The following is a 25,264-nucleotide window of genomic DNA, read 5'->3' on the forward strand; positions in this document are numbered from 1 at the left end:
TGCACTGAACTCCAAGTTGCAGCTTCCAAAATGTCTTTGGTAGGAACTCCCCTGAGGAAGGCCGCAGAAGTGGCAGCAGCTCTGGTGGAATGAGTCCGTATACTCCCTGGGATTTGCTTTCCATGGTGTGAATAACAAAATCTGACTCCATGAGCAATACATTTAAAAATGGTCTGTTTTGAAATGGCTTTACCTTGGGAACTTGAAGCATAACAAACAAACAATTGTTCTGATTTTCTGATGTCCTTGGTTCTGTCCAGGTAAAAACGTAGTTTGTGTACATCCAAGGAATGTAAGATCCTTTCCCCTTTATTTTGAGGAGTAGGGGAAAAAGGTTGGCAAGTGGATAGTTTGATTGAAAGCCACTTTGGAAACCATCTTAGGCATGAAGGTAGGATTAGTCCTCAAAGATACCCTGTCTTGATGAAAAATATAAGGTTCCATAGCCATAAGAGCTTGTAACTCTGAAACTCTCCTGGCAGAGGTTAGGGCTAACAAGATAGCGGTCTTCCAAGATAAAAACTTGATGTCAGAAGAGGCAGCAGGCTCAAAAGGAGGCAAGGTTAGTTTTTCCAAAACATAGTTGAGATCCCAAGCAGGAATGGGAGGAGATCTAGGAGGTCTTATGTTCTTGGCTCCTCTGAGAAACTGTCGCATGAGCTGGTGGGAAAAGATGGGAGGGTTTGTATTATAATGAGCAGAAATAGCAGAGGCATGTATCTTAATGGAAGAGAAAGAGAGACCCTTATGTAAGAGATCTGTCAAGTAAAGTAAAATTAAAGGAATGTTAGGAAGAAGAGGATCAGAATCCTGAGCCTGCATCCAGGAACAAAATCTTTTCCATTTTCCCGCATAAGATTTTCTAGTGCTAGGACGTCTGGCTTCTAAAATGACATCCATAACCTGCTTGGGCAGTAAAGAAGAAATCAAAGGCCCTGGATTAACCAGGCCGCCAGGCTGAGAGGTCTGACATGAGAGTGTAGAACCTGACCCTGATGTTGGGACAGAAGGTTCGGAGACTGAGGTAAAACCCAAGGGGGCTCCAGACATAGGTTTTTTAGAGTTGGATACCAAAACTGCAGAGGCCAATTTGGAGCCAGCAAGATCATCATCTTGGGCTTGTCCTGTTTTATCTTTAATAAGACCCGTGGAAGAAGAGGAAGAGGCGGAAAGGCATATCCCGAGAGGTTCCTCCAACTGAATGACAGGGCATCCACTTTCCAAGCTTCTCTGTGGAAAGTCCTGGTGCAAAAATTCTGTAGTTGATTATTGAGATGGGATGCAAAGAGGTCTATGCGAGGACATCCCCAGACTGCTGTTACCATCCTGAATATTTTGGTGTCCAGCATCCACTCGTGTGGATCCGAAAGGTTTCTGCTCAGACTGTCTGCCAGGAAGTTTTGTTTCCTGGCAGAAACTGAGCTTGAAGATCCAGATTGCAAGCTAGAGCTGTGTTCCATAGATCCATGGCTAGTCTGCAAAGGGGGTAGGAATGAGATCCCCCTTGCTTGTTTATGTACCACATAACTGTGGTGTTGTCTGTCCATATTAGTTGTCCTGGTTGTAAAAGATTCCTGAAGGCCAATAGAGCTTTCTGAACGGCTAACATTTCCTTTAAATTGATATGCAGGTGCTTCTGATCCTTTGTCCAAAGGCCCTGCAGACAGTTGCCCTGAAAAGGGGCTCCCCAAGCATAATTCGAGGCGTCCGTGGTTAGAATCTGAGTGGCAGGAGGCATACAGAAGGCTTTCCCTTTGTTTAGAGCACATGCCCTGGACCACCAAAGAAATTCCTTTTGAAGGCAAGGAAGGACGGAGATCAGTATGTCTAAACTGTGGCAATGCTGAGACCATACACTTTTTAGGTACCACTGTATTTTCCTCATGTGTAGTATTGCATATGGTACGAGAAGGATGCAGGAGGCCATGTAACCCAAAGCCTGCAGGAATTTCCTTGCAGATAGTTGAGTTAAAGTTGCCAAGGTTTTCAAAGTTGAAGCCAGCTGTAATTGTTTTTCGGATGTCAGAAATGCCATCTGGGTTGTGGTGTTTAGAAGAGCACCCAGAAAAGTTATCTGTTGTGATGGTGTCAAATTTGACTTTTTTATGTTTACAGAGAATCCCAGGAACTTGAGGAGGTTCTGTACAAATTCTAGATGCTGGAGTAAGACATCCTTGCTGTCTGCCTGAATTAGACAATCGTCCAGATAAGGGTAAATTTGAATTCCCTTGAGTCTGCAGTAAGCTACTACTGGAGCCAGGCATTTGGTGAAGACCCTGGGTGCAGTAGACAATCCAAAGGGCAGCGCAGAGAATTGAAAGTGCCTTGATCCGGCCTTGAACCTGAGGTATTTTCTGCGATCCTGCCTGATGGGAATGTGTAAATATGCCTCCTTTAAATCCAAAGTTACCATCCATGCATCTTTGGACAGCATTGGAAGTAGCTGCTGTAGAGTAAGCATCTTGAATTTTGGAATCTCTAGAAAGGTGTTCAAGACTGACAGATCCAGAATGGGCCTCCATGAGTTTTGCTTCCTGGGGACTAGAAAGAGCCTTGAGTAAAAACCTTGTCCCATCTCTGAAAGTGGAACCAGTTCTATGGCATTCATAGCCAAAAGAGCTTCCACCTGGTTTAAGGCCTCCGTCCACTGATGTTTTGGAAGGTCTGGCCATCCGCTTGGCCTTGGCAGGGTATGAAAATGGAATTTGTAACCTCTTAAAACCACATCCAAAACCCACTTATCTTGAGTTATTTGAGTCCAATTTTGATAAAAAAAAGAGAGTTTTCCTCCGAGAGGGGCTTCCAGGCAAGAAGTTCCTGTAGCCCAACAGAGGGAGTTATTGAGTTTGTTTCCTATGAGTTTGTGACCTGTCCTCTCCTCCCCTAGGGGTGGAAGCAGTCCACTGTCTTGATATATAAGAAGCTTGTGTTTGAGGCCTTCCTCTGGAGCGTCTATATCTACCCCTCTGAGGCCTGTCTGAAGTGGGAAAGGACCAATTTTTTAGAAGGCCAATTCCTGCTAAATCTAGGTGGCTGTACTTGTAAGAAATCTTTAACTGTTTGCATGGATTTCGCCTTATCCTCCATCTTTTTAATCACCTCTTCAGCTTTTGATCCAAACAAAACATTATGCTGAACAGGAGCATCCAATAATTTAGCCTTTACTTGTTCAGGAAAATTTTGTTCCTTTAGCCATGCATGCCTTCTAATGACTGTACCGGAGGCAGCAGCCCTACAAGAAGCCTCGAAGGCATCAAATCCACAGTGTAAACCATGCTTCCCAACTTGTTCAGTGGCATGCAATAAGTCGTGCAATTCCTTATCATCTGCACAGGCAGAAATGGAACTAAGCTTTTGTTTTAAAACAGGCAAGAGAAATTGCTGGTATTTCAGCATATGAAACTGACAGTTTAAAGCCCAGATGGACAAAGTAGCAGAAGTGTACACTTTTTTGTCCCATCTTTCTAAGGCTCGAGAATCCTTTTCAGTAGGAATGGGATTTTTGTCAGAAGCGGCCTTAACTCCCTTAGGACCCTGAGAAATAATTTCAGGGTCAGCAGAAGGGTTCTTGTATAAAAACTGGTGGGAATCAGGAACCCTGTAATATCGATCAGGCTTAACAGGAGCAGGAGGAAAAGAGTCAGGGGTTAAGTTAGCCTACGAAAGGGCATCATCCACAATAACCAAAACAGGAGGAATAGCCAGGGGTCTATGTTGGAGAAGAAGAAGAAAATCCCTCAGTCTTTTCTTAGATTCCGAATACTCCTGTCCTTCCCAGTGGAAATGTTCCCTCATTTCATGCAAAGTTTCCCCAAAAGAGAAATCCTCAGGGGGAGAAGCTGAAGGAATGGATTCCTCAGCATCAGAATCCTCATAAGGAGGGAAAGAATATTCCTGGTCAGAAGAAGAAACTGAAGAAACAGAAGCCTGATCAGAGGAATCATAATAAACATCCTGCCTTGGCCTTTTATCTGGAGGGGGAGGGGGATGTGAACCCCTAATCATAGTGAGTAAATCCTCCGCCATCTTGAGTAACTGTTTCTGTGACTTGGGAGCCGGTCCAGAAGAGGCCTGTGTTGCAGTCTTTGATTTAGAAGGAGTCTTTGCCTTTGCCTTTATTAGAAGCTGAGTAGGCCTGAAAACCCCTTCGGAAGCCGGTACCTGCACAGCGGCTCCGGACCCATCCGAAGGAACATTGTCCGAAGGTTCTGCAATGGAAATATTTAAAGGCCTGGTTGGCTCCTCATGAGAGTCCATTTCGGCCATCGGTTCTGAAATGGCCGACGACAGGGGCTGCAAAAGCGCCTCACTAACGACGGTCGAACCTGAAGCTGGCTCCGCTTGTGCGCTATCATCAGATTTGGACCTCGGAGGCCTGTCTTTATCCTTGCGACGTTTGTGAACTCCGGTAGCCGGAACCGTATCCGACGACATTTTGTAGTTAAAGCGCCTACCGAAGTAATGAAAAGCAAAATCGTATCTTCGCTTAATTGTACGTTGATTGAATCTAGCACAAAACCGACAACTAGCAACGTCGAGGTCAGGGCCTAAGCAAGGAATACAGTAAGAATGAAAATCCTTATGAGGTATTTGCTTCCCACATGAAATACAACTATTAACTTTTTCTGACATCGGAGTGGAGCAAGAAAAAAGTTTCCCCAATGGGGTACTTAGCTTTGAGTGGAGAAGAAAATCTTCGGACTGAAGTTTATCAGAAAAAAAATGTCAGGTGTCAGCCGACCAGCACTTGCGAACTGCTATCACCGCATGGCAAGAAAGACTGGAGAAGATGGCGTCGGCTGTCAGCTTTGTACTCCTGGCGCTCTGACGTCAGGGAGCATGGTTGAACAGCCGACGCCGGACCCAGACTTTGAGATTCTGGCCGACCGAGGACTGCCTGCCGGCAGGGGAGAACCCTACAGTCATGACTGCAACAGTGAAACACGATAAACATCTGTACTATGTTCATCGAGTTACCCTGCTGCAGTCATCACACTTGGGTTGAATCCCAAAGCTAAGGATGGGAGGTGGAGTCAGACAGGGTTAGAAGAAGCTAGTAAGCCCTGCAAAACTGCAGTGGCAAAACCAGCTCTAGTCTTAGAGTATAGAGGTAAGTGATAGTGTTTGGTGAAGGTGTGCACTGAACTCCAGGTAGCAGCTTCCAGAATATCTTTGGTTGGCACTCCCCTGAGAAAGTCTACTGATGTAGCTGTAGCCCTGGTGGAGTGGGACCTAATGGTAGCAGGTACTGGTTTCCCATGGTGTGTAACAGAAACGTATGCCATGCCCTATCCATTTTGAAATGGTCTGTTTTGAGATAGCTTTTCCTTGTGATCCTGTAGCATAGGCTACAAAAAGCTGGTCAGTTTTTCTGAAAGCCTTAGTTTTATTCAAGTAGTAACGTAATTGCCTGTGAATGTCCAAAGAGTGCAGGAGTCTTTCTCCTTTGTTCTGGGGATTTGGAAAGAAGGTGGGCAAGTGAATGGTTTGGTTTAAGGCCACACTGGATACCACCTTTGGCATAAAGGAAGGATTTCTTCGTAGAGAGACTCTGTCTTGATGAAAAATGATGAAAGGTTCCACTGCCATTAGTGCCTGTAGCTCTGAGACTCTTCTAGCTGAGGTTATTGCTAGTAGTAGGGCAGTTTTCCATGAAAGAAATTTTAAATCAGCAGAAAAAGCTGGTTCAAAAAGCGGTAGTGTAAGCTTTTCCAGAACAAAGTTGAGATCCCAAGTAGGTGTTGGAGCTCTCCTTGGCGGGCTTAAGTTCTTAGCCCCTCTGAGGAACTGTCTCAGGAGTGGATGTGAGAATAAAGGAGGATCCGTGCTGTAATGAGCTGAAATTGCTGAAGCATGGATCTTAATAGATGAAAAGGAAAGTCCTTTGTGTAACATCTCAGTTAAATATTGTAGAATCTGAGGGATGTTTGGATCAAGGGGGTTTAGGCCTTTAGCCTGGTTCCAGGCGCAAAATCTTTTCCATTTATCTGAATAGGTTTTACTGGTGCTGGGTCTCCAGGCCTCCAGAATGACATCCATAACACCTTTGGATAAAGGTGTTGGCTGGTTGTTTAGGTAGTCTGCCATGCAGCCAGGTTTAAAGTCTTGAGCTGGCTGTGTAGAATCGGATGATATCGCTGGGAGAGCAGGTGAGGAATTTGTGGCAAAATCCATGGTGGGCCGTGGGCCATGTTCCATAAAATTGGGTACCAATGCTGGCGTGGCCAGTCTGGTGCAACAAGTATCATTTGTGGTCTCTCTAATCTGACTTTCAGCAGTACCTTTGCTAAAAGAGGTAGTGGAGGGAAGGCATACACTGTTAATGTTTTCCAACTGAATGAGAGGGCGTCCACTTTCCAAGCTAGTGTATGGAAGGTCCTTGTGCAAAATTTTTGAAGTTGGTGGTTGTGGGGGCTTGCAAACAGATCTATGTCTGGGCGTCCCCATTTTTGAGCTATCATTGCAAATACTTGTGGATCTAGTTTCCATTCGTGTGGATCCATGATGTTTCTGCTTAGGTCGTCTGCCAATGTGTTTTTCTGTCCTGGCAGGAATTGTGCTTGTAATTGAACCTGGTAAGACAGTGCAGTGTTCCACAAGGTCATTGCTTGCCTGCATAGAGGGTAGGAATGTGTGCCCCCTTGCTTGTTTATGTACCACATGACTGTGGTATTGTCCATCTTTATTAGTAGTTGTCCTGGGTGTAGAAGGTCCTTGAAAGCTGTTAAGGCATTCTGTACTGCTAGCATTTCTTTTTGATTGATATGCAGATGCCTCTGATCTGTAGTCCATTTGCCCTGAATGCACTGCCCTGCCATGTGTGCTCCCCAGGTATAGTCCAATGCACCTGTTGTCATAGTTTGCCTGGCTGTGGGTAAGGTGAAAGGCTGACCCTTGTTGAGGTGACATGCCTGTGTCCACCACAGAAACTCCTGTTGAAGGCAGGGAATGAGTGGTATTCATTGTTTCCAAGCTGTGGCTGTGCCGAGTCCATACACTTTTCAGGTACCATTGTAATTTCCTCATATGCAGTTTTGCAAATGGTATTAGTAGTATGCAAGATGCCATGAATCCCAAGGCCTGCAGAATTTTTCTTGTAGGGAGTTGGGTCTTTTTTGCCATTATTTTGAAATATTGAAACAGCTGTCGTTGCTTGTCTAGCGTGAGATAAGCCATCTGGGCCGTTGTATTCAAGCTGGCACCCAGGAATATTATGTTTTGTGAGGGCACTAGTTTTGATTTCTTTAAGTTTACTGTGTACCCTAGGCAACTTAGAAGGTGTTTGACAAATGCCAGATGCTTTAAAAGAATGTCTTTGCTTTTTGCTTGAATAAGGCAGTCGTCCAGGTATGGGTATATTTGAATTCCTCTTTGTCTGCAGTATGCAATTACTGGTGCCAGGCATTTTGTGAAGACCCTGGGCGCAGTAGATAAGCCAAAGGGCAGTGCATAGAATTGATAATGCTTTGAACCTGCAATGAAGCGGAGGTATCTTCTGCAATTTTTGTCTGATAGGGACATGCAGGTATGCCTCCTTGAGGCCCAAAGTGACTAGCCAAGCATTCTTGCCCAGCATGGGAAGAAGCTGCTGTAGTGTTAGCATCTTGAATTTTGGTACTTGCAGATAGGTGTTCAGAATTGAAAGATCCAGAATGGGTCTCCATGCTTTGTCCTTTCTTGGGACTAGGAAGAGTCTTGAGTAAAATGCTTGTCCTTGCTCCTGTGTAGGTACCTGTTGAATGGCTCTCATGTTCATGAGAGCTGTAATTTATTTTTGTGCCTCTGCCCATTGATTTGGTGGCAAGTTTGGCATTCCTTTATTCCTTGGTAAGGTATGAAAGTGGAATCTGTATCCTTGAGAAACTATGTTTAGAACCCCTAGTTTTCCTCCCAAGGGAGTTGCCAGGAGAGATTTGCTTGGTAGTTTGAGGATAGAGTCATTGTGTTTGTCTTCTGCTAGCTTGAGGCCTGTCTTCTCCTCCTTTTTGGGTAGCAGAACCCCATTGGCGAGGTTTGTAAGGGTCCTGTGACTGACCTCTGCCCCTTGGGCATCTGTATTTACCCCTCTGTGATCTGTCTGAAGCTGGAAAGGACCAGTTTTTTGTTGGCCAATTTCTGCTGAATCGGGGGGGGGGGGGTACCTGCAAAAAATCCTTGACCGTTTGCATAAACTTTGCCTTATCCTCCATTTTCTTTAAAACCTCTTCTGCTTTGACACCAAATAACACATCCTGTTGTAAAGGTGCATCCAATAATTTTGCTTTAACATGGTCAGGAAGGGTTTTGTTCTTTTAACCAAGCATGCCTACGCATAACAGAGCCAGTAACAGCTGCTCTACAAGAAGCTTCCAATGAGTCAAATCCGCATTGTAAAGTATGTTTGCCCACCTGTTCAGCTGCATGCAACAGTTCCTGCATTTCTTTGAATTCAGGCAGTTCTGAATGTGTGCTCATTTTTTGTTTTAACTGAGACATTAGAAATTGTTGATATTTCAACATGTGAAACTGGCAATTTAATGCTCTCATAGCCAGAGTAGCTGATGTGTATATTTTCTTGCCCCATCTATCTAGGGCTCTGGAATCCCTTTCAGAGGGCACAGGATTTTTAGCCATAGAAGCTTTTGCTCCCTTAGGACCCTGGGAAATTGTTTCTGGGTCAGCTACAGGGCTTTTATAAAGGAATTTGTGTGAGTCAGGTACTTTGCAGTATCTGTCTGGTTTGGCTGGAGCAGGAGGAAGAGAATCTGGATTTAAACTAGACTCCAAGTAAACATCATCCACAATATCCAGAACAGGCGGGATAGCAAGAGGTCTGTGCTGGGGTAGTAAAAGGAACTCTCTGAGCCTTTTCTTAGAATCTGAGTAATCCTGGCCTTCCCAGTGGAAATGTTCCCTCATGGTATGTAAAGTTTCCCCAAAGGAGTAGTCTTCAAGGGGAGATGCTGAGGGAATACAGTCTTCAGCATCAGAATCTTCATAAAGTGGAAAAGTGTAATCCTGTTCCTCAGAAGAATCTGAGAGGAGAGAAATCTGGTCAGAGGATGCATAATCCTCCTCTTGTCTTGGTCTTTTATCAGGAGGGGGATGGGAACCCCTGATAAGGGTAATTAAATCTTCAGCCATCTTAAGCATCTGTTTCTTAGGCATGGGGCCTTGAACTGTAGACTGATGTACAGTTTTCTTTGGTTTTAAAGGAGTTTTAAGATTAGCATAAGATTTAATGGTGAATGTAGTCAGTCTGAAGACACCTTCAGAAACCGAAGGTGTTTCCGTTGCACCGGTGTCTAGTTCTGCTCCGGTGTCGGTAGAAGGCTGCGTCGGCCTAGTAGACTCCGCATGGGAATCCGCAGCTGTCTGGGGTTCCAGCTCTGCGGTCGTCAGGGGCTGCGTAGGCACCTCAATGAAAACCGGAGAACCAGCGACCGGCCCAGCTGAGGCCTCGGTGTCTGGCTTATTCCTAGGTTGCCTGTCATTATCCTTGCATTTTTTATGAGTGGCGGTCGTCGGCTGCTCCGACGGCATGATATAATTAAATTTCCTATCAAAGTAATGCCGTGCGAAGTCAAAACGGCGTTTGATAGTTCGTTTATTAAACCCAACGCAAAACCGACAACCTGTGACGTCGTGGTCTGGGCCTAGGCAAGGAATACAATAGGAATGGAAGTCCTTATGAGGTATTTGCTTCCCACAAGAAATGCAATTGTTAACTTTTTCTGACATCGGACTGAGGCAAGAAAATGTTCCCCAACGGGGTACTTAGCCTTATTGAAGACTTCGGACTGAAATTCAAATCGAAAATCTCAGGTATCGGCCAACCGGCACTTGCGAACTGCTTCTGCTTCGGGCACCGCGCGGCAAGAAAGACTGATGGAAATGGTGTTGGATGCCTCTTGTATTCCCCTGGCACACTGACGTCAGGGAGGAAGCGACAGCAACCGACGCTGGACCAAGACTTTGGAATTGGGGCCGACTGCGGGACCGCCTGATGGCAGGATAATCCAAGTGTGATGACTGCAGCAGGGTAACACGATGAACATCAGGGCCAAAGTTATTCCGATGACCGCCAGTAAAACATAATATTTACTATAACTACATAAAGACAGGTTAAAAAAGCTTTATATACATTTCTTAAAGAAAGGAAAAGGAAGGGAGATGAAAGAAACTTTGAGATATCTCAAAGAAAAGTGTAGTACACAATGCATACAGGGAAAAAAATAAATACAAAAGGACACAATTTGAACCAGGAGAAAGGCGGTCTTTGGGGAGATGAGAGAAGTTTCTTCTCCCCAAAAGACATTGATATGGACTGGGAAAATAATCTTGTATGAAAGGTGAAGGATTGAACAAAAGTGTGGCAGTTTAAGGTGACATGGAGCAAAAACAGAACCATTCCTGGAAAGAAGTAAATGTTAAATAAGTCAGACTACAGCAATAGCTTATCTATGAAGTGAAATACATGACACACTGGGAAAATTTAAACCAGCCCTTGCACTTCTTCCCTTTATAAGCATCCTAAGACCACAGCACAGTTTAAAATAACTACTGAAATGCAACCGGACAGTAATGCACATCTGGAAATCCAACCACAAATTTGCAATAAGCAGATGGGAACATCTTCAAATGCAAACAAAGTTAAAACACACGTTTACCTTGATCATCAGCACCAACTCTGGGCTTCTGAGTGGATGGAACTACTGGTTGTTGTTCCTCCTCCTCTTCATATTCATAATCCTCTTCCTCTAAAGGCTCACCAAATGCGGACGGCCTTGCCTGCCTTGAGTAAATGAACTGGGCAGCTGCAGTGCCAAGAAAAAAAGGCAACATCTTTTTAACTACACTGTTAGATATACTTATTTAAAAAGAAAATGTAAGCAATCCAACACTAACAAACCTGCAGTGCAGCAATCAAACCAATATAATGCCCACATGCCCAAGTGTTATGCTACTATTACAGCAGCAATTCATTACTGTACAAGTGTAATGAACACAACATCTGGAAAGTACAGTTGTGTACACTTACCATAAATGTAGATGTTCGAGTGTAATCACTGTTGCAGTCATCACATTTGGGTATCCCTGCCAGGGTAGCGCTCGGCCGGCCAGAATACCAAAGGCTTAGTATTTCTGCGTGACTTGCTGTCACTTCAGGACTGACGTCAAGTCGTCAGTAGTATAAAGTACCGCAGCTGACACCATTACATCAGTTTTTTCTTGCCTAATCTGTCAGGAGCTCTCAAGTGGGAGCCAGGTTCTGGTGGAAGATCCCCACCAGTAGAAAGTAAATACCAGTATGTGCGCCTTGTAAGGAAAGAGAAGAAAGAAGAGGGTGGTGGAGGGAGGGAAACCAGGACTGCAACAGTGAATACACTCAAACATCTACATTTATGGTAAGTGTACACAACTGTACTATGTTCGTCGTGTTACACTGTTGGAGTCATCATATTTGGGTTGATTCCCAAAGCTGAGGAAATGCGTGGAGGCAGTCACGGAAAAGTACAGTTGTGTACACCTACCATAAATGTAGATGTTCGAGTGTCTTCACTGTTGCAGTCATGACTGTAGGGTTCTCCCCTGCCGGCAGGCAGCCCTCGGTCGGCCAGAATCCCAAAGTCTGGGTCCGGCGTCGGCTGTTCAACCATGCTCCCTGACGTCAGAGCGCCAGGAGTATAAAGCTGACAGCTGACACCATCTTCTCCAGTTTTTCTTGCCCCAGATGTCAGGAGTCCCAAAATGAAAAAGGTCCCAAAACCTTTGCAAACACACCTCAGAAGAATGGTGAAAAAAGGAAATACACAAAAGTAAAAATAAGAGGGGACTGGAGGGAGGGAAACCCAGACTGCAACAGTGAAGATACTCGAACATCTACATTTATGGTAGGTGTACACCACTGTACTATGTTCATCATGTTTCACTGTTGCAGGCATGACTGTAGGGTAGAATCCCAAAGCTGAAAGAAAGGGTGGTGGTCATAAAGAGGAAGGGGCGGCTAAAAGGCCCTGCAAAACTGTAGAGGCAAAGCCTGCCCTAGACATAGAGTAGAGAGGTAGATTGTAGTGCTTAGAAAATGTATGCACTGAACTCCAGTTGCAGCTTCCAAAATGTCCTTGGTAGGAACTCCCCTGAGGAAGGCCACAGAAGTGGCAGCAGCTCTGGTGGAATGAGTCCGTATACTTCCTGGGATTTGCTTTCCATGGTGAGAATAACAAAATCTGATTCCATGAGCAATCCATTTAGAAATGGTCTGTTTTGAAATGGCTTTACCTTGGGAACTTGAAGCATAAGAAAAGTACAGTTTTGTACCTACCATAAATGTAGATTTCCGATAGGTATGCATCTGCAGTCATAACATATGGGGTTGTCCTGCCTCAGGCAGCCCTTCGGTCGGCCGGATTCCAAAGTCTGGGTCTGGCCTCGGCTGATGTCACACTTTCCCCGACGTCAGAGCTTCTGGGGTATAAAGGCATCAGCCGACGCCATTTTCCACAGTGTTTCTTGCCCCAGATGCCAGGTGCCCTCTAGGAAGGCTAAATTTGGATAAATGTTGAAAATTCCAAACAGTAGCAAACAATATATATATACATATATATATATATATATATATATATATATATATATATACATATATAGATACAAACAAATACACCGTAATAGATTCCCCCAGCTAGCTGAAGAAGGGGTAAGCACCCTAGGAGTACCACAGAGGGGAAGGAGGGTGGGTAATCCTGACTGCAGATGCATACCTATCAGACATCTACATTTATGGTAGGTACAAAACTGTACTATGTCCTTCAAGGATGCATCTGCAGTCATAACATATGGGTAGAATACCATAGCCAAACTGGGGGAGGAGGTACTAAGATAAGGATGGTGTAGTTGCAAAACCTGCTCGGGATCTGGAGTATAAAGGTAGATTGTAATGCTTGGCAAATGTATGCACGGAGCTCCAAGTAGCAGCTTCTAAAATGTCCTTGGTAGCCACCCCTCGTAAGAAAGCTGTAGTGGTGGCTGTGGCCCTTGTGGAGTGAGGCCTGATATTTTCAGGAGCTGTCTTTCCATGAAAAGAGTAGCAAAAACGAATGCAATTTCCTATCCATTTTGAAATTGTCTGTTTGGAAATTGCTTTTCCTTGCACTCCAGTTGCATATGCTACAAAAAGTTGGTCAGTTTTTCTGCTGGTTTTAGTTCTGTCCAGATAGTAGCGTAGTTGTCTGTGTACATTCAAGGTGTGCAGTAGGTTTTTCCCCCCTGTTCTGTGGGTTAGGGAAGAACGTAGGCAAATGGATAGCTTGGTTCAAGGATACCCTGGATACCACCTTTGGCATGAAAGTAGGATTGGTTCTCAGAGACACTCTATCCTGGTGAAAAATAAGGAAAGGCTGCACTGCCATTAATGCCTGTAACTCAGAAACTCTTCTTGCTGAAGTGATTGCCAGAAGGAAAGCAGTTTTCCAAGATAACAACTGTAAGTCTGCTGATGCTGCTGGTTCAAAAGGGGGTAATGTCAATTTTTCCAGCACAAAGTTGAGATCCCATGTAGGCAGAGGGGGTCTCCTTGGAGGTTTTACATTTTTGATCCCTCTTAAAAATTGTCTGAGGAGAGGGTGAGAGAAGATAGGTGGATCCATGTTGTACTCTGCTGAAATTGCTGAAGCATGAATCTTAATGGAAGAATAGGACAGGCCATTGTGGAACAGTTCTGCTAAATACTCTAGGATGTGTGCTAGGTTTGCCAGTGTGATATTTGTACCCTTTGATGCGCTCCAAATGAGGAATCTCTTCCATTTAGCTGAGTATGTCTTCCTTGTGGAGGGTCTGCGAGCCTCCAGGATAATGTCCTTGACCCTCTGAGATAAAACAGTTTTGGTTTGTTTTAAGTAATTTTCTAGGCAGTTAGCTGCAGTGTTTTCAAGTTTGGATGCAGGGTCTTGAAGTTGTTCTGCGTTAGAAGTAGAGGCCATAGGGGTAGAGTCCATGAGTTCACCCGAGACATGCTTCTCAGTAGCGGGTACCAGTGCTGCCTTGGCCAGTCTGGAGCTATTAGTATCACCTTTGGCTGTTCCTCCCTGATCTTCAGTAGAACTTGGTACATCAATGGGAGAGGTGGAAAAGCATACACTGTTAGGGCATTCCAGCTGAAAGAGAGAGAGTCCACCCTCCAGGCTTGTGGGTGGTATACTCTTGAGCAGAATTTCTTTAGTTGGTGGTTGAGTGGGGAGGCGAACAGGTCTATCTCTGGCATTCCCCATTTGCTTGTTATGATTTTGAAGATGTCTGGATGCAGCATCCATTCGTGAGCATCTGTGGTAGTTCTGCTTAGGCTGTCTGCTAGTGAATTCCCTTTTCCTGGTACGAATTTGGCCTGCAGCTGGATGTTGAGATTCAGGGCTAGGTTCCACAGATCCATTGCCATCCGGCATAGAGGGTAGGAATGCGTGCCTCCCTGTTTGTTTATGTACCACATGACTGTGGATGTACCACATGACTGTGGTGTTGTCTGTCCTTATCCGCAGATGTCCTTGCTGGAGGAATGATTTGAATGTCTCGATTGCATGTTTCACTGCCAGCATCTCCTTTAGGTTTATGTGCAAGTTCAGCTGGTCCTGAGACCATAGGTCTTGGATACACTTGTCCTCCAGGTGTGCTCCCCATCCTAGGTCTGAGGCGTCCGTGGTGATGGTCTGCCTTGGTTGTGGTTTGTTGAAAGGCAACCCTCTTTTGGACTGGCAGGCCTGAGCCCACCACAGGAATTCCTTTTTCAGGCATGGAATGATTGGTATCATGGTTTCTAGACTGTACCTGTGTTGAGACCATACATTCCTTAGGTACCATTGTAGTTTTCTCATATGAAGCCTGGCATGCGGAATCAAGATTATGCAGGATGCCATGTAACCCAGGGCCTGCAGGACTTTCCTTGCAGTGAGCTGAGTTTGTCTTGTCAAAGCCATGAAGTAGACTGGGAGTTGCTTTTGTTTTTCTTCTGTGAGAAAAGCCATCTGAGTCATTGTGTCCAGATTCGCACCCAAAAAAGTTATCCTTTGGGATGGCACTAGTCTTGACTTCTGGATGTTGACTGTGTATCCCAAGGCCTGTAACAGATGCATGACATAGGCCAAATCCTTTATTAGTTTTGTCTTGTTGTCCGCTTGTATTAGGCAGTCGTCCAGGTATGGATAGATTTGAATTCCCTGAAGCCTGCAATGTGCAATTACTGATGCCAGGCATTTCGTGAATACTCTGGGCGCAGTAGATAAGCCAAAGGGCAATGCTGAGAATTGATAATGCTCTGATCCTGCAAGAAATCTGAGGTGTCTTCTGCAATCAGGTCGTATAGGGATGTGCAGGTATGCCTCCTTGAGATCTAGAGTCACCAGCCAAGACTCCTTGCCCAACATGGGAAGAAGTTGCTGTAGGGTCAGCATCTTGAATTTTGGCACAATGAGATATGTGTTTAGTGCGGACAAGTCGAGAATAGGCCTCCATTGGTTTTCTTTTCTTGGTACAAGGAATAGTCTGGAATAAAATCCTTGGCCTTGTTCCATTGATGGTACCCTTTCTATAGCTTTCATCTGAAGTAAATTGTGGATTTGTCTTAAAGCCTCTGGCTTTTGGTTTGGTGGAAGGTTTGGCATTCCGCTGCTCCTTGGAAAAGTGTGGAAGTGAAACCTGTATCCTTTGTCTATGGTTTGCAATGTCCATTTGTCTTTTGTAATGCAATACCAGTTTTTCGAGAATAGAGACAGCTTTCCACCCAAGGGTGCTTCCAGTTGTTCCCTGGTAGGCGGAATCAGAGTCAAGTCATTGTGTCTGTCCTGTGGAAGTGGTTGTAGTTGTAGCTGTGGCACTACTCCTCTGGTTGGCAGGCTGCCACTGACGACCCCTGTACGCACCCTTTGATTGACCTCTGCCTCTTGGGCATCTATTCCTGCCCCTCTGTGCTCTGGAGGTGTCTGGAAAGGACCAATTCTTTGAAGGCCAGTTTCTGCTGAACCTCGTTGAACCTGCAGAAAATCCTTTACTGTTTGCACAGATTTTGCTTTTTCTTCCACTTTCTTTAGAATTTCCTGTGCAGGGGAGCCAAATAAACTTTGTTTCTCCATTGGAGCATCTAGGAGTTTAGCCTTGACATGGTCTGGCAAGGATTGCTCTTTCAGCCAGGCATGTCTTCGAATTACTGCCCCAGTCATAGCTGATCTAAATGAAGCCTCCAGTGCATCATAGCTACATTTTAAAAAATGATTACTGACCTGCTGAGAGTTGTGTACCAAATCCTGAAGGGACTTTCGGTCTAAAGGTTCAGTAGAAGAAAGCTTTTTATGTAGCTGATCTAACAAATATTCCTGGTACTGTATCATGTGGAATTGACAGTTTAATGCCCTGGCAGAAAGAGTAGCAGATGTATAAACCTTTTTTCCCCATCTCTCTAATGCTCTTGACTCTCTTTCAGAGGGTAGGGGGTTTTTGGCAGTGGCAGCTGCAACACCTTTTGGGCCCTGAGATATAGTTTCTGGGTCTGCAGCATGGGCTTTATACAAATGGAAGTGAGAATCCGGGACCCTGTAATATCTGTCAGGTTTGGCAGGGGTCGGGGGAAGAGAGTCAGGGGCAGAACTGACATCATTATATGCATCATCAACTACAGTTAGCACAGGTGGTATGGCTAAAGGCCTATGCTGTGGTAAGTGTAAAAAGGTTCTTAATCTTTTTCTAGAATCAGAAAAATCCTGACCCTGCCATTGAAAGTGTTCCCTCATAGAATGCAAGGTTTCCCCAAAAGAAAATTCTTCCGGAGGGGAGGCAGAAGGAATAGAGTCTTCTGCATCTGAATCCTCATAAGGAGAATATGGTCCTTCCTGATGGTCTGATAAATCAGATCCATCCGAGGAGTAATCTGAGGAGAGAGGTTCAGGGGGTTCAGTCCTAGGCCTTTTGTCAGGAGGAGGGTGGGAGGCCCTGTCTGGGTGAGGTTGGGAACCTCTAATCATGGATATAAGGTCCTCAGCAAGGCTGAGAATCTGAGAACTTGAGGGAGGTCTCTGAGAAGTAGCTTTTGCAGGTAAGGCTTTTGAAGTTTTAGCTGCTTTAGCTCTGGAGAAGGCCTTAATAGACATAGAAGCAGGGGGCCTAGCTGCCCCACGTGCAGGAGTAGAAATGTCCAATGGGATGGTGTCGGACAAATCTTGTGCGCTTGCTTCTTTGGTAGGGATTTCTGTAGCCGACTCAGCCGGGACCTCTCTGGCCTCAGTTGTCGGAGGTATGATTTCGGCAGAAGTAAGAACTGAGGACTCTGTTTCAGCCGAAACCGAGACACTCGCGGTAGGCCTAGCCAGGGTTTCAGCAGAAACCGCGGGCCGCGAGTGTCGGTCCTTTTCCTTGCGTTTTTTGGCTAAATGTGTAGTCGGAGTCTCCGACGGCATTTTATATGTAAAAGCGGATCCAAAAAACTCTTCTGCAAACTCCGACCGACGTCTAAGAGTCCGTCGGTTGAAGGAGGCACAGGCTAAACAAGCTGATACGTCGTGGTCTGGGCCTAAGCAAGGAAGGCAGTAAGAATGGAAATCCTTATGAGGTATTTGTTTCCCACAAGTTAAACAATTATTTACTTTGTCTGACATCGGCTGAGGCAGGAAAGAGTCCCCAACGGGGTACTTAGCTTTTTTAGAAGTCTTCGGTAGCTGAAATCTCTGGATCGGACCGACTGGCACTTGCGAACAGCTTCTGCTTCGGGCACCGCGCGGCAAGAAAGACTGAGGAAAATGGCGTCGGCTGATGCCTTTATACCCCAGAAGCTCTGACGTCGGGGAAAGTGCGACATCAGCCGAGGCCAGACCCAGACTTTGGAATCCGGCCGACCGAAGGGCTGCCTGAGGCAGGACAACCCCATATGTTATGACTGCAGATGCATCCTTGAAGGACATCAAACAATTGTTCTGATTTTCTGATGTCCTTGGTTCTGTTCAGGTAAAAATGTGGCTGTCTGTGTACATCCAAGGAATGTAAGATCCTTTCCCCTTTATTTTGAGAAGTGGGGAAAAAGGTTGGCAAGTGTATAGTTTGATTTAAAGCCACTTTGGAAACCACCTTCGGCATGAAGGTAGGATTAGTCCTCAAAGATACCCTGTCTTGATGAAAAATAATATAAGTTTCCACAGCCATAAGAGCTTGTAACTCTGAAACTCTCCTGGCGGAGGTTAGGGCTAACAGGATGGCTGTCTTCCAAGATAAAAACTTGATGTCAGAAGAGGCAGCAGGCTCAAAAGGAGGCAAGGTTAGTTTTTCCAAAACATAGTTGAGATCCCAAGCAGGAATAGGAGGAGATCTAGGAGGTCTTAGGTTCTTAGCTCCTCTGAGAAACTGTCTCATGAGCTGGTGGGAAAAGACGGGAGGGTCTGTATTATAATGAGCAGAAATAGCAGAGGCATGTATCTTAATGGAAGAGAAAGAAAGACCCTTATGTAAGAGATCTGTCAAGTAAAGTAAAATTAAAGTAATGTTAGGAAGAAGAGGATCAGAATCCTGAGCCTGCATCCAAGAACAAAATCTTTTCCATTTTCCTGCATAAGATTTTCTAGTACTAGGACGTCTGGCTTCTAAAATGACATCCATAACCTGCTTGGGCAGTAAAGAAGAAATCAAAGGCCCTGGATTAACCAGGCCGCCAGGTTGAGAGTTCTGACATGAGAGTGTAGAACCTGACCCTGATGTTGGGACAGAAGGTTCGGAAACTGAGGTAAAACCAAAGGGGGGTCCAGGCATAGGTTTTTTAGAGTTGGATACCAAAACTGCAGAGGCCAATTTGGAGCCAGCAAGATTATCATATTGGGCATGTCCTGTTTTATCTTCAATAAAACCCGTGGAAGAAGAGGAAGAGGCAGAAAGGCATATCCCGAGAGGTTCCTCCAACTGAATGACAGGGCGTCCACTTTCCAAGCCTCTCTGTGGAAAGTCCTGGTGCAAAAAGTCTGTAGTTGATGATTGAGATGGGATGCAAAGAAGTCTATGTGAGGACATCCCCAGACTGCTGTTATCATCCTGAATATTTTGGTGTCCAGCATCCACTTGTGTGGATCCGAAAGATTTCTGCTCAGACTGTCTGCCAGGAAGTTTTGTTTCCCTGGTAGAAACTGAGCTTGAAGATCCAGATTGCAAGCTAGAGCTGTGTTACATAGATCCATGGCTAGTCTGCAAAGGGGGTAGGAATGAGATCCCCCTTGCTTGTTTATGTACCACATAACTGTGGTGGTGTCTGTCCGTATTAACAGTTGTCCTGGTTGTAAAAGATTCCTGAAGGCCAATAGAGCATTCTGAACGGCTAACATTTCCTTTAAATTGATATGCAGGTGCTTCTGATCCTTTGTCCAAAGGCCCTGCAAACAACTGCCCTGAAAATGGGCTCCCCAAGCATAATCCGAGGCATCCGTGGTTAGAATCTGAGAGGCAGGAGGTAGACGGAAGGGCTTCCCTTTGTTTAGAGCACATGCCCTGGACCACCAAAGAAATTCCTTTTGAAGGCAAGGAAGGACGGAGATCAGCATGTCTAAACTGTGGCAATGCTGAGACCATACACTTTTTTGGTACCACCGTATTTTCCTCATGTGTAGTCTTGCATATGGTACGAGAAGGATGCAGGAGGCCATGTAACCCAAAGCCTGCAGGAATTTCCTTGCAGATAGATGAGTTAAAGTTGCCAAGGTTCTGAAAGTTGAAGCCAGCTGTAACTGTTTTTCGGATGTCAGAAATGCCATCTGGGTTGTGGTGTTTAGAAGTGCACCCAGAAAAGTTATCTGTTGTGATGGTGTCAAATTTGACTTTTTTATGTTTACAGAGAATCCCAGGAACTTGAGGAGGTTCTGTACAAATTCTAGATGCTGGAGTAAGACATCCTTGCTGTCTGCCTGAATTAGACAATCGTCCAGATAAGGGTAAATTTGAATTCCCTTGAGTCTGCAGTAAGCTACTACTGGAGCCTGGCATTTGGTGAAGACCCTGGGCGCAGTAGATAACCCAAAGGGCAGCACAGAGAATTGAAAGTGCCTCGATCTGGCTTTGAACCTGAGGTATTTTCTGCGATCCTGCCTGATGGGAATGTGTAAATATGCCTCCTTTAAATCCAAAGTTACCATCCATGCATTTTTGGACAGCACTGGAAGTAGCTGCTGTAGAGTAAGCATCTTGAATTTTGGAATCTCTAGAAAGGTGTTCAAGACCGACAGATCCAGAATGGGTCTCCATGAGTTTTGCTTCCTTGGGACAAGAAAGAGCCTTGAATAAAAACCTTTGCCCATCTCTGAAAGAGGAACCAGTTCTATGGCATTCATAGTCAAAAGAGCTTCCACCTGGTTTAAGGCCTCCGTCCATTGATGTTTTGGAAGGTCTGGCCATCCGCTTGGCCTTGGCAAGGTGTGAAAATAGAATTTGTAACCTCTTAAAACCACATCCAAAACCCATTTGTCTTGGGTTATTTGAGTCCAATTTTGACAAAAAAGAGAGAGTTTTCCTCCGAGAGGGGCTTCCAGGCAAGAAGTTCCTGTAGCCCAACAGAGGGAGTCATTGAGTTTGTTTCCTTTGAGATTGTGACCTGTCCTCTCCTCCCCTAGGGGTGGAAACAGTCCACTGTCTTGGTCTATAAGCAGCTTGTGTTTGAGGCCTCCCTCTGGAATGTCTATATCTACCCGTTTAGGCCTGTCTGAAGTGGGAAAGGACGAATTTTTAGAAGGCCAATTCCTGCTAAATCTAGGAGGCTGTACTTGTAAGAAATCTTTAACTGTTTGCATGGATTTCGCCTTATCCTCCATCTTTTTAATCACCTCGTCAGCTTTTGATCCAAACAAAACATTATGCTGAACAGGAGCATCCAATAATTTAGCCTTTACTTGTTCAGGTAAATTTTGTTCCTTTAGCCATGCATGCCTTCTAATGACTGTGCCAGAGGCCGCAGCCCTACAAGAAGCCTCCAAGGCATCAAATCCACAGTGTAAACCATGCTTCCCAACCTGTTCAGTGGCATGCAATAAGTCATGTAATTCCTTATCATCTGCACAGGCAGAAATGGAAGTAAGCTTTTGTTTTAAGACAGACAGTAGAAATTGCTGGTATTTAAACATATGAAACTGAGAGTTAAAGCCCTAATGGACAAAGTAGCAGAAGTGTACACCTTTTTGCCCCATCTTTCTAAGGATCGAGAATCCTTTTCAGTAGGAATAGGATTTTTGGCAGAAACGGCCTTAACTCCCTTAGGACCCTGAGAAATGGTTTCAGGGTCAGCAGAAGGGTTCTTGTATAAAAACTGATGGGAATCAGGAACCCTGTAATATCTATCAGGCTTAACAGGAGCAGGAGGAAAAGAGTCAGGGGTTAAGTTAGCCTCCGAAAAGGCATCATCCACAATATCCAAAACAGGAGGAATAGCCAGGGGTCTATGTTGGGGAAGAAGAAGAAATTCCCTCAGTCTTTTCCTGGATTCCGAATACTCCTGTCCTTCCCAGTGGAAATGTTCCCTCATTTCATGCAAAGTTTCCCCAAAAGAAAAATCCTCAGGGGGAGAAGCTGAAGGAATGGATTCTTCAGCATCAGAATCCTCATAAGGAGGGAAAGAATATTCCTGATCCGAAGAAGAAACTGAGGAAACAGAAGCCTGATCAGAGGAATCATAAGAAACATCCTGCCTTGGCCTTTTGTCTGGAGGGGGGTGAGAACCCCTAATCATAGTAAGTAAATCCTCTGCCATCTTGAGTAACTGTTTCTGTGACTTGGGAGCAGGTTCAGAAGAGGCCTGTGTAGAAGTCTTTGATTTTGAAGGAGTCTTTGCCTTTGTCTTTGGCTTTGCCTTTATTAGTAGCTGAGTAGGCCTGAAAACCCCTTCGGAAGCTGGTACCTGCACAGCGGCTCCGGACCCATCCGAAGGAGCACTGTCCGAAGGTCCTGCAACAGGAATATTTAAAGGCCTGGTTGGCTCCTCATAAGAGTCCGTTTCGGCCATCGGTTCTGAAATGGCCGACGACAAGGGGCTGCAAAAGCGCCTCACTGACGACGGACGAACCTGAAGCTGGCTCCGGTTGTGCGCTATCATCAGATTTGGACCTCGGAGGCCTGTCTTTATCCTTGTGACGTTTGTGAACTCCGGTAGCCGGAACCGCATCTGACGACATTTTGTAGTTAAAGCACCTACCGAAGTAATGAAAAGCAAAATCGTACCTTCGCTTAATTGTACGTTGATTAAATCTAGCACAAAACCGACAACTAGCTACGTCGTGGTCAGGGCCCAAGCAAGGAATACAGTAAGAATGAAAATCCTTATGAGGTATTTGCTTCCCACATGAAATACAATTATTAACTTTTTCTGACATCGGAGTGGAGCAAGAAAAAAGTTTCCCCAATGGGGTACTTAGCTTTGAGTGGAGAAGAAAGTCTTCGGACCGAAGTATATCAGTGAAATTCGTCAGGAGTCAGCCGACCGGCACTTGCGAACTGCTATTACCGCGCGGCAAGAAAGACTGGAGAAGATGGCGTCGGCTGTCAGCTTTATACTCCTGGCGCACTGACGTCAGGGAGCATGGTTGAACAGCCAATGCCGGACCAAGACTTTGAGATTCTGGCCGACCGATGGCTGCCTGACGTCATGACTGCAACAGTGAAACACGATGAACATCTAGGGGCTGGCTAGGATGCCCTGCAAGACTGCAGAGGCAAACCCTACCATGGATTTGGAAAAGATAGGCAGGTGGTAATATTTGGTAAAGGTGTGAATAGATATCCAGGTTGCAGCCTCCAAGATGTCCCTGGTGGGGACTCCTCTGAGGAAAGCTGCAGAGGTGGAGGCTGCTCTGGTGAAGTGTGTCCTGACCTCCTTGGGGGAGGCTTTCCATGTTTGCAGCAGAAATGGATGCAGTGTGTTATCCATTTGGAGATGGTTTGTTTGAAAATGGCTTTGCCTTCTACTCCTGTATCAAAGCTAACCAGCAATTGATCAGACTTTCTGAAGGATTTAGTCCTGTCTAGATAGAATCTGAGCTCTCTATGCACATCTAGAGAGAGCAGAATCCTTTCCCCCTTGTCCTGTGGGTTAGGAAAAAAAGGTGGGCAAATGAATGGACTGGTTGAAAGCCACACTAGATACCACCTTAGGCATGAAGAATGGGTTAGTTCTGAGAGACACCCTGTCTGTATGATAGATGATGAAGGGTTCCACAGACATGAGTGCTTACAGCTCGGAGACCCTTCTGCTGAAGTGATGGCCAGAAGGAAAGCTTTCTTCCAGGAGGGAAATTTTAGATCTGCCGAAGAGGCTGGTTCGAAGGGGGGGGGGGCAGGGTGAGCTTTTCCAACACAAAGTTAAGGTCCCAAGCTGGGTTTGGTGCTCTTCTGGGTGGTCTCAAGTTGCTAGCCCCTCTTAGGAACTGCTTGATCAAAGGGTGTGAGAAAAGGGGCTGCTCAATGGGAAAATGAGCAGAGATAACAGAGGCAAGAATTTTAATAGAGGAAAAAGAGAGGCCACAGTGTAGTAGGTCAGCTAAGTAATCCAGGATAAGAGGGAGGGAGGGAGGGAGGGCTGTGCCGAATTGGTTCCCTTAGCCTGAATCCAGGTGCAGAACCTTTTCTAATTGTCACCATAAGACTTTCTAGTGCTAGGGCATCTGGCCTCACGTATAACATCTAGAACCCGTTTAGTGAGATTGGCAGATTGATCGGGGGTTAGGGAATAAGCCAAACTGTCTGCAATTGAGGATGCATGAATTCCCCTTCCCTCTGGGTCAGGAGGTTTGGAATCTGAGGAAGATGCCATGGTGGCAGTGGGGACAGGCTGTGCAGCAAGGGGTACCAGTGCTGGTGAAGCAAGTCTGGAGCTATAAGAATTGTCCTTGGTTTTTCCTCCTTTATTTTGAGCAGTACCTTGGGGATAAGAGGTAGTGGAGGAAAGGCATAGACCAATAGATTGACCCAGGGGAAGGACAGGGCATCCACTTTACAAGCCATGCAGTGATGCTCCCTGGTGAAGAACTTGCTGAGCTGATAGTTGGTGTGGAAGGCAAAGAGGTCAACCTTCAGGGTGCCCCATTTCTGAGTTATTAGTGTGAAGGTTATTCTGCTGAGCTGCCATTCGTGTGGGTCCAGAATATTTCTGCTTAAGTGGTCTGCCAGATAGTTGAGAAAGCCTGGTAGGAATTGTGCTAACAGGTGGAGTTACATTGCAGAGGCTGTGTGCCAAAGAGTCATGGCCAGCCAGCATAGAGGGTAGGAGTGAGTCCCTCCCTGCTTGCTGATATACCACATCACAGTGGTGTGTCTGTTTTGATCAAGAGAGCCCCTGGGGAGAGAAGGGGCTTGAAAGCTATCAAGAAGTGCTGGGCAGCCATCATCTTTTTGGTTGATGTGCAGATGGATTTGCAGTGGGCTCTATTGGCCCTGTATGCACCTGCCTATTTAAGTGTGCACCCCAGGCATAGTCTGATGCATCTGTGGTAAGGGTCTGGGCAGTGGGGGGTGGTGAGAAAGGTAGTCCCTTGTTGTGGGAGCAGGCTGTTGCCCATCAAAAAAAATATTTTCTGAAGCAAGTTATTATAGGTATTACAGTCTCCAGGTCTTGACAGTGTTGACGCCAAAGACTTGTTAGGTACCACTGAAGTTTCCTCATATGCAGTCTGGCATATGGAACGAGTAGAATGCAAGATGCCATGAACCTCAGAGCTTGCAGGATTTTCCTTGCAGATAGCTGCGGTCTGGTGGCTAGTTGAGAGAAGTAGGCTATCAGGAAAGTTTGCTTTTCTGGTGCAAGGAATGCCATCTGGGATGCTATGTCCAGACTTGCTCCCAGGAATATAATCCTTTGGGTGGGTACCTGTTTGGATTTCTTTTCTTTGACTGTGTACCCTAGGGTGGTTAGTAGGGACTTTACGAAGGCCAGGTGCTTGAGCAGATTTTCCTGGCTGTCTGCCTGAATTAGGCAGTCGTCTAAGTATGGGTAAATCTGGATATTCCTTTGTCTGCAAAATGCAACGGCCGGAGCTAGACATTTTGTGAAAATTCTGGGAGCAGTAGATGAGCCAAAGGGAAGCACAGAGAACTTAAAGTGCTGAGATACTGCCCTGAAACGGAGAGATTTCTGCATAATTCCAGATAGGAATGTGGAGGTAGGCCTCTCTTAGGTCTAGGGTGGCTAGCCCATCATCCTTGGAGTGCATGGGTAGCAGCTGCTGGAGAGTGAGCATTTTGAATTTTGGGATCACCAGGAAGGTGTTTAGAATGGATAGATCAAGGATGTGGCGCCAGG

At 45.5% G+C, this 25,264-nt stretch overlaps 1 protein-coding gene across 3 annotated transcripts in view; it reads right to left on the reverse strand.

Annotated features, from left to right (window-relative positions):
* Positions 1 to 25,264, reverse strand: part of HBS1L (HBS1 like translational GTPase) — a 2,781,383-nt gene that overhangs the window by 2,579,212 nt on the left and 176,907 nt on the right. For all 3 annotated transcript variants that reach the window (XM_044076292.1, XM_044076279.1, XM_044076286.1), the window contains exon 2: positions 10,650 to 10,796. In XM_044076292.1, coding sequence (XP_043932227.1) covers positions 10,650 to 10,796 — 147 coding nt within the window. The remainder of the gene's footprint in view (positions 1 to 10,649; positions 10,797 to 25,264) is intronic.

This window comes from Protopterus annectens, chromosome 1.part1, assembly GCF_019279795.1.
Source record: "Protopterus annectens isolate FY-2018-M chromosome 1.part1, PAN1.0, whole genome shotgun sequence".
NCBI classification, from domain to species: domain Eukaryota; kingdom Metazoa; phylum Chordata; order Ceratodontiformes; family Protopteridae; genus Protopterus; species Protopterus annectens.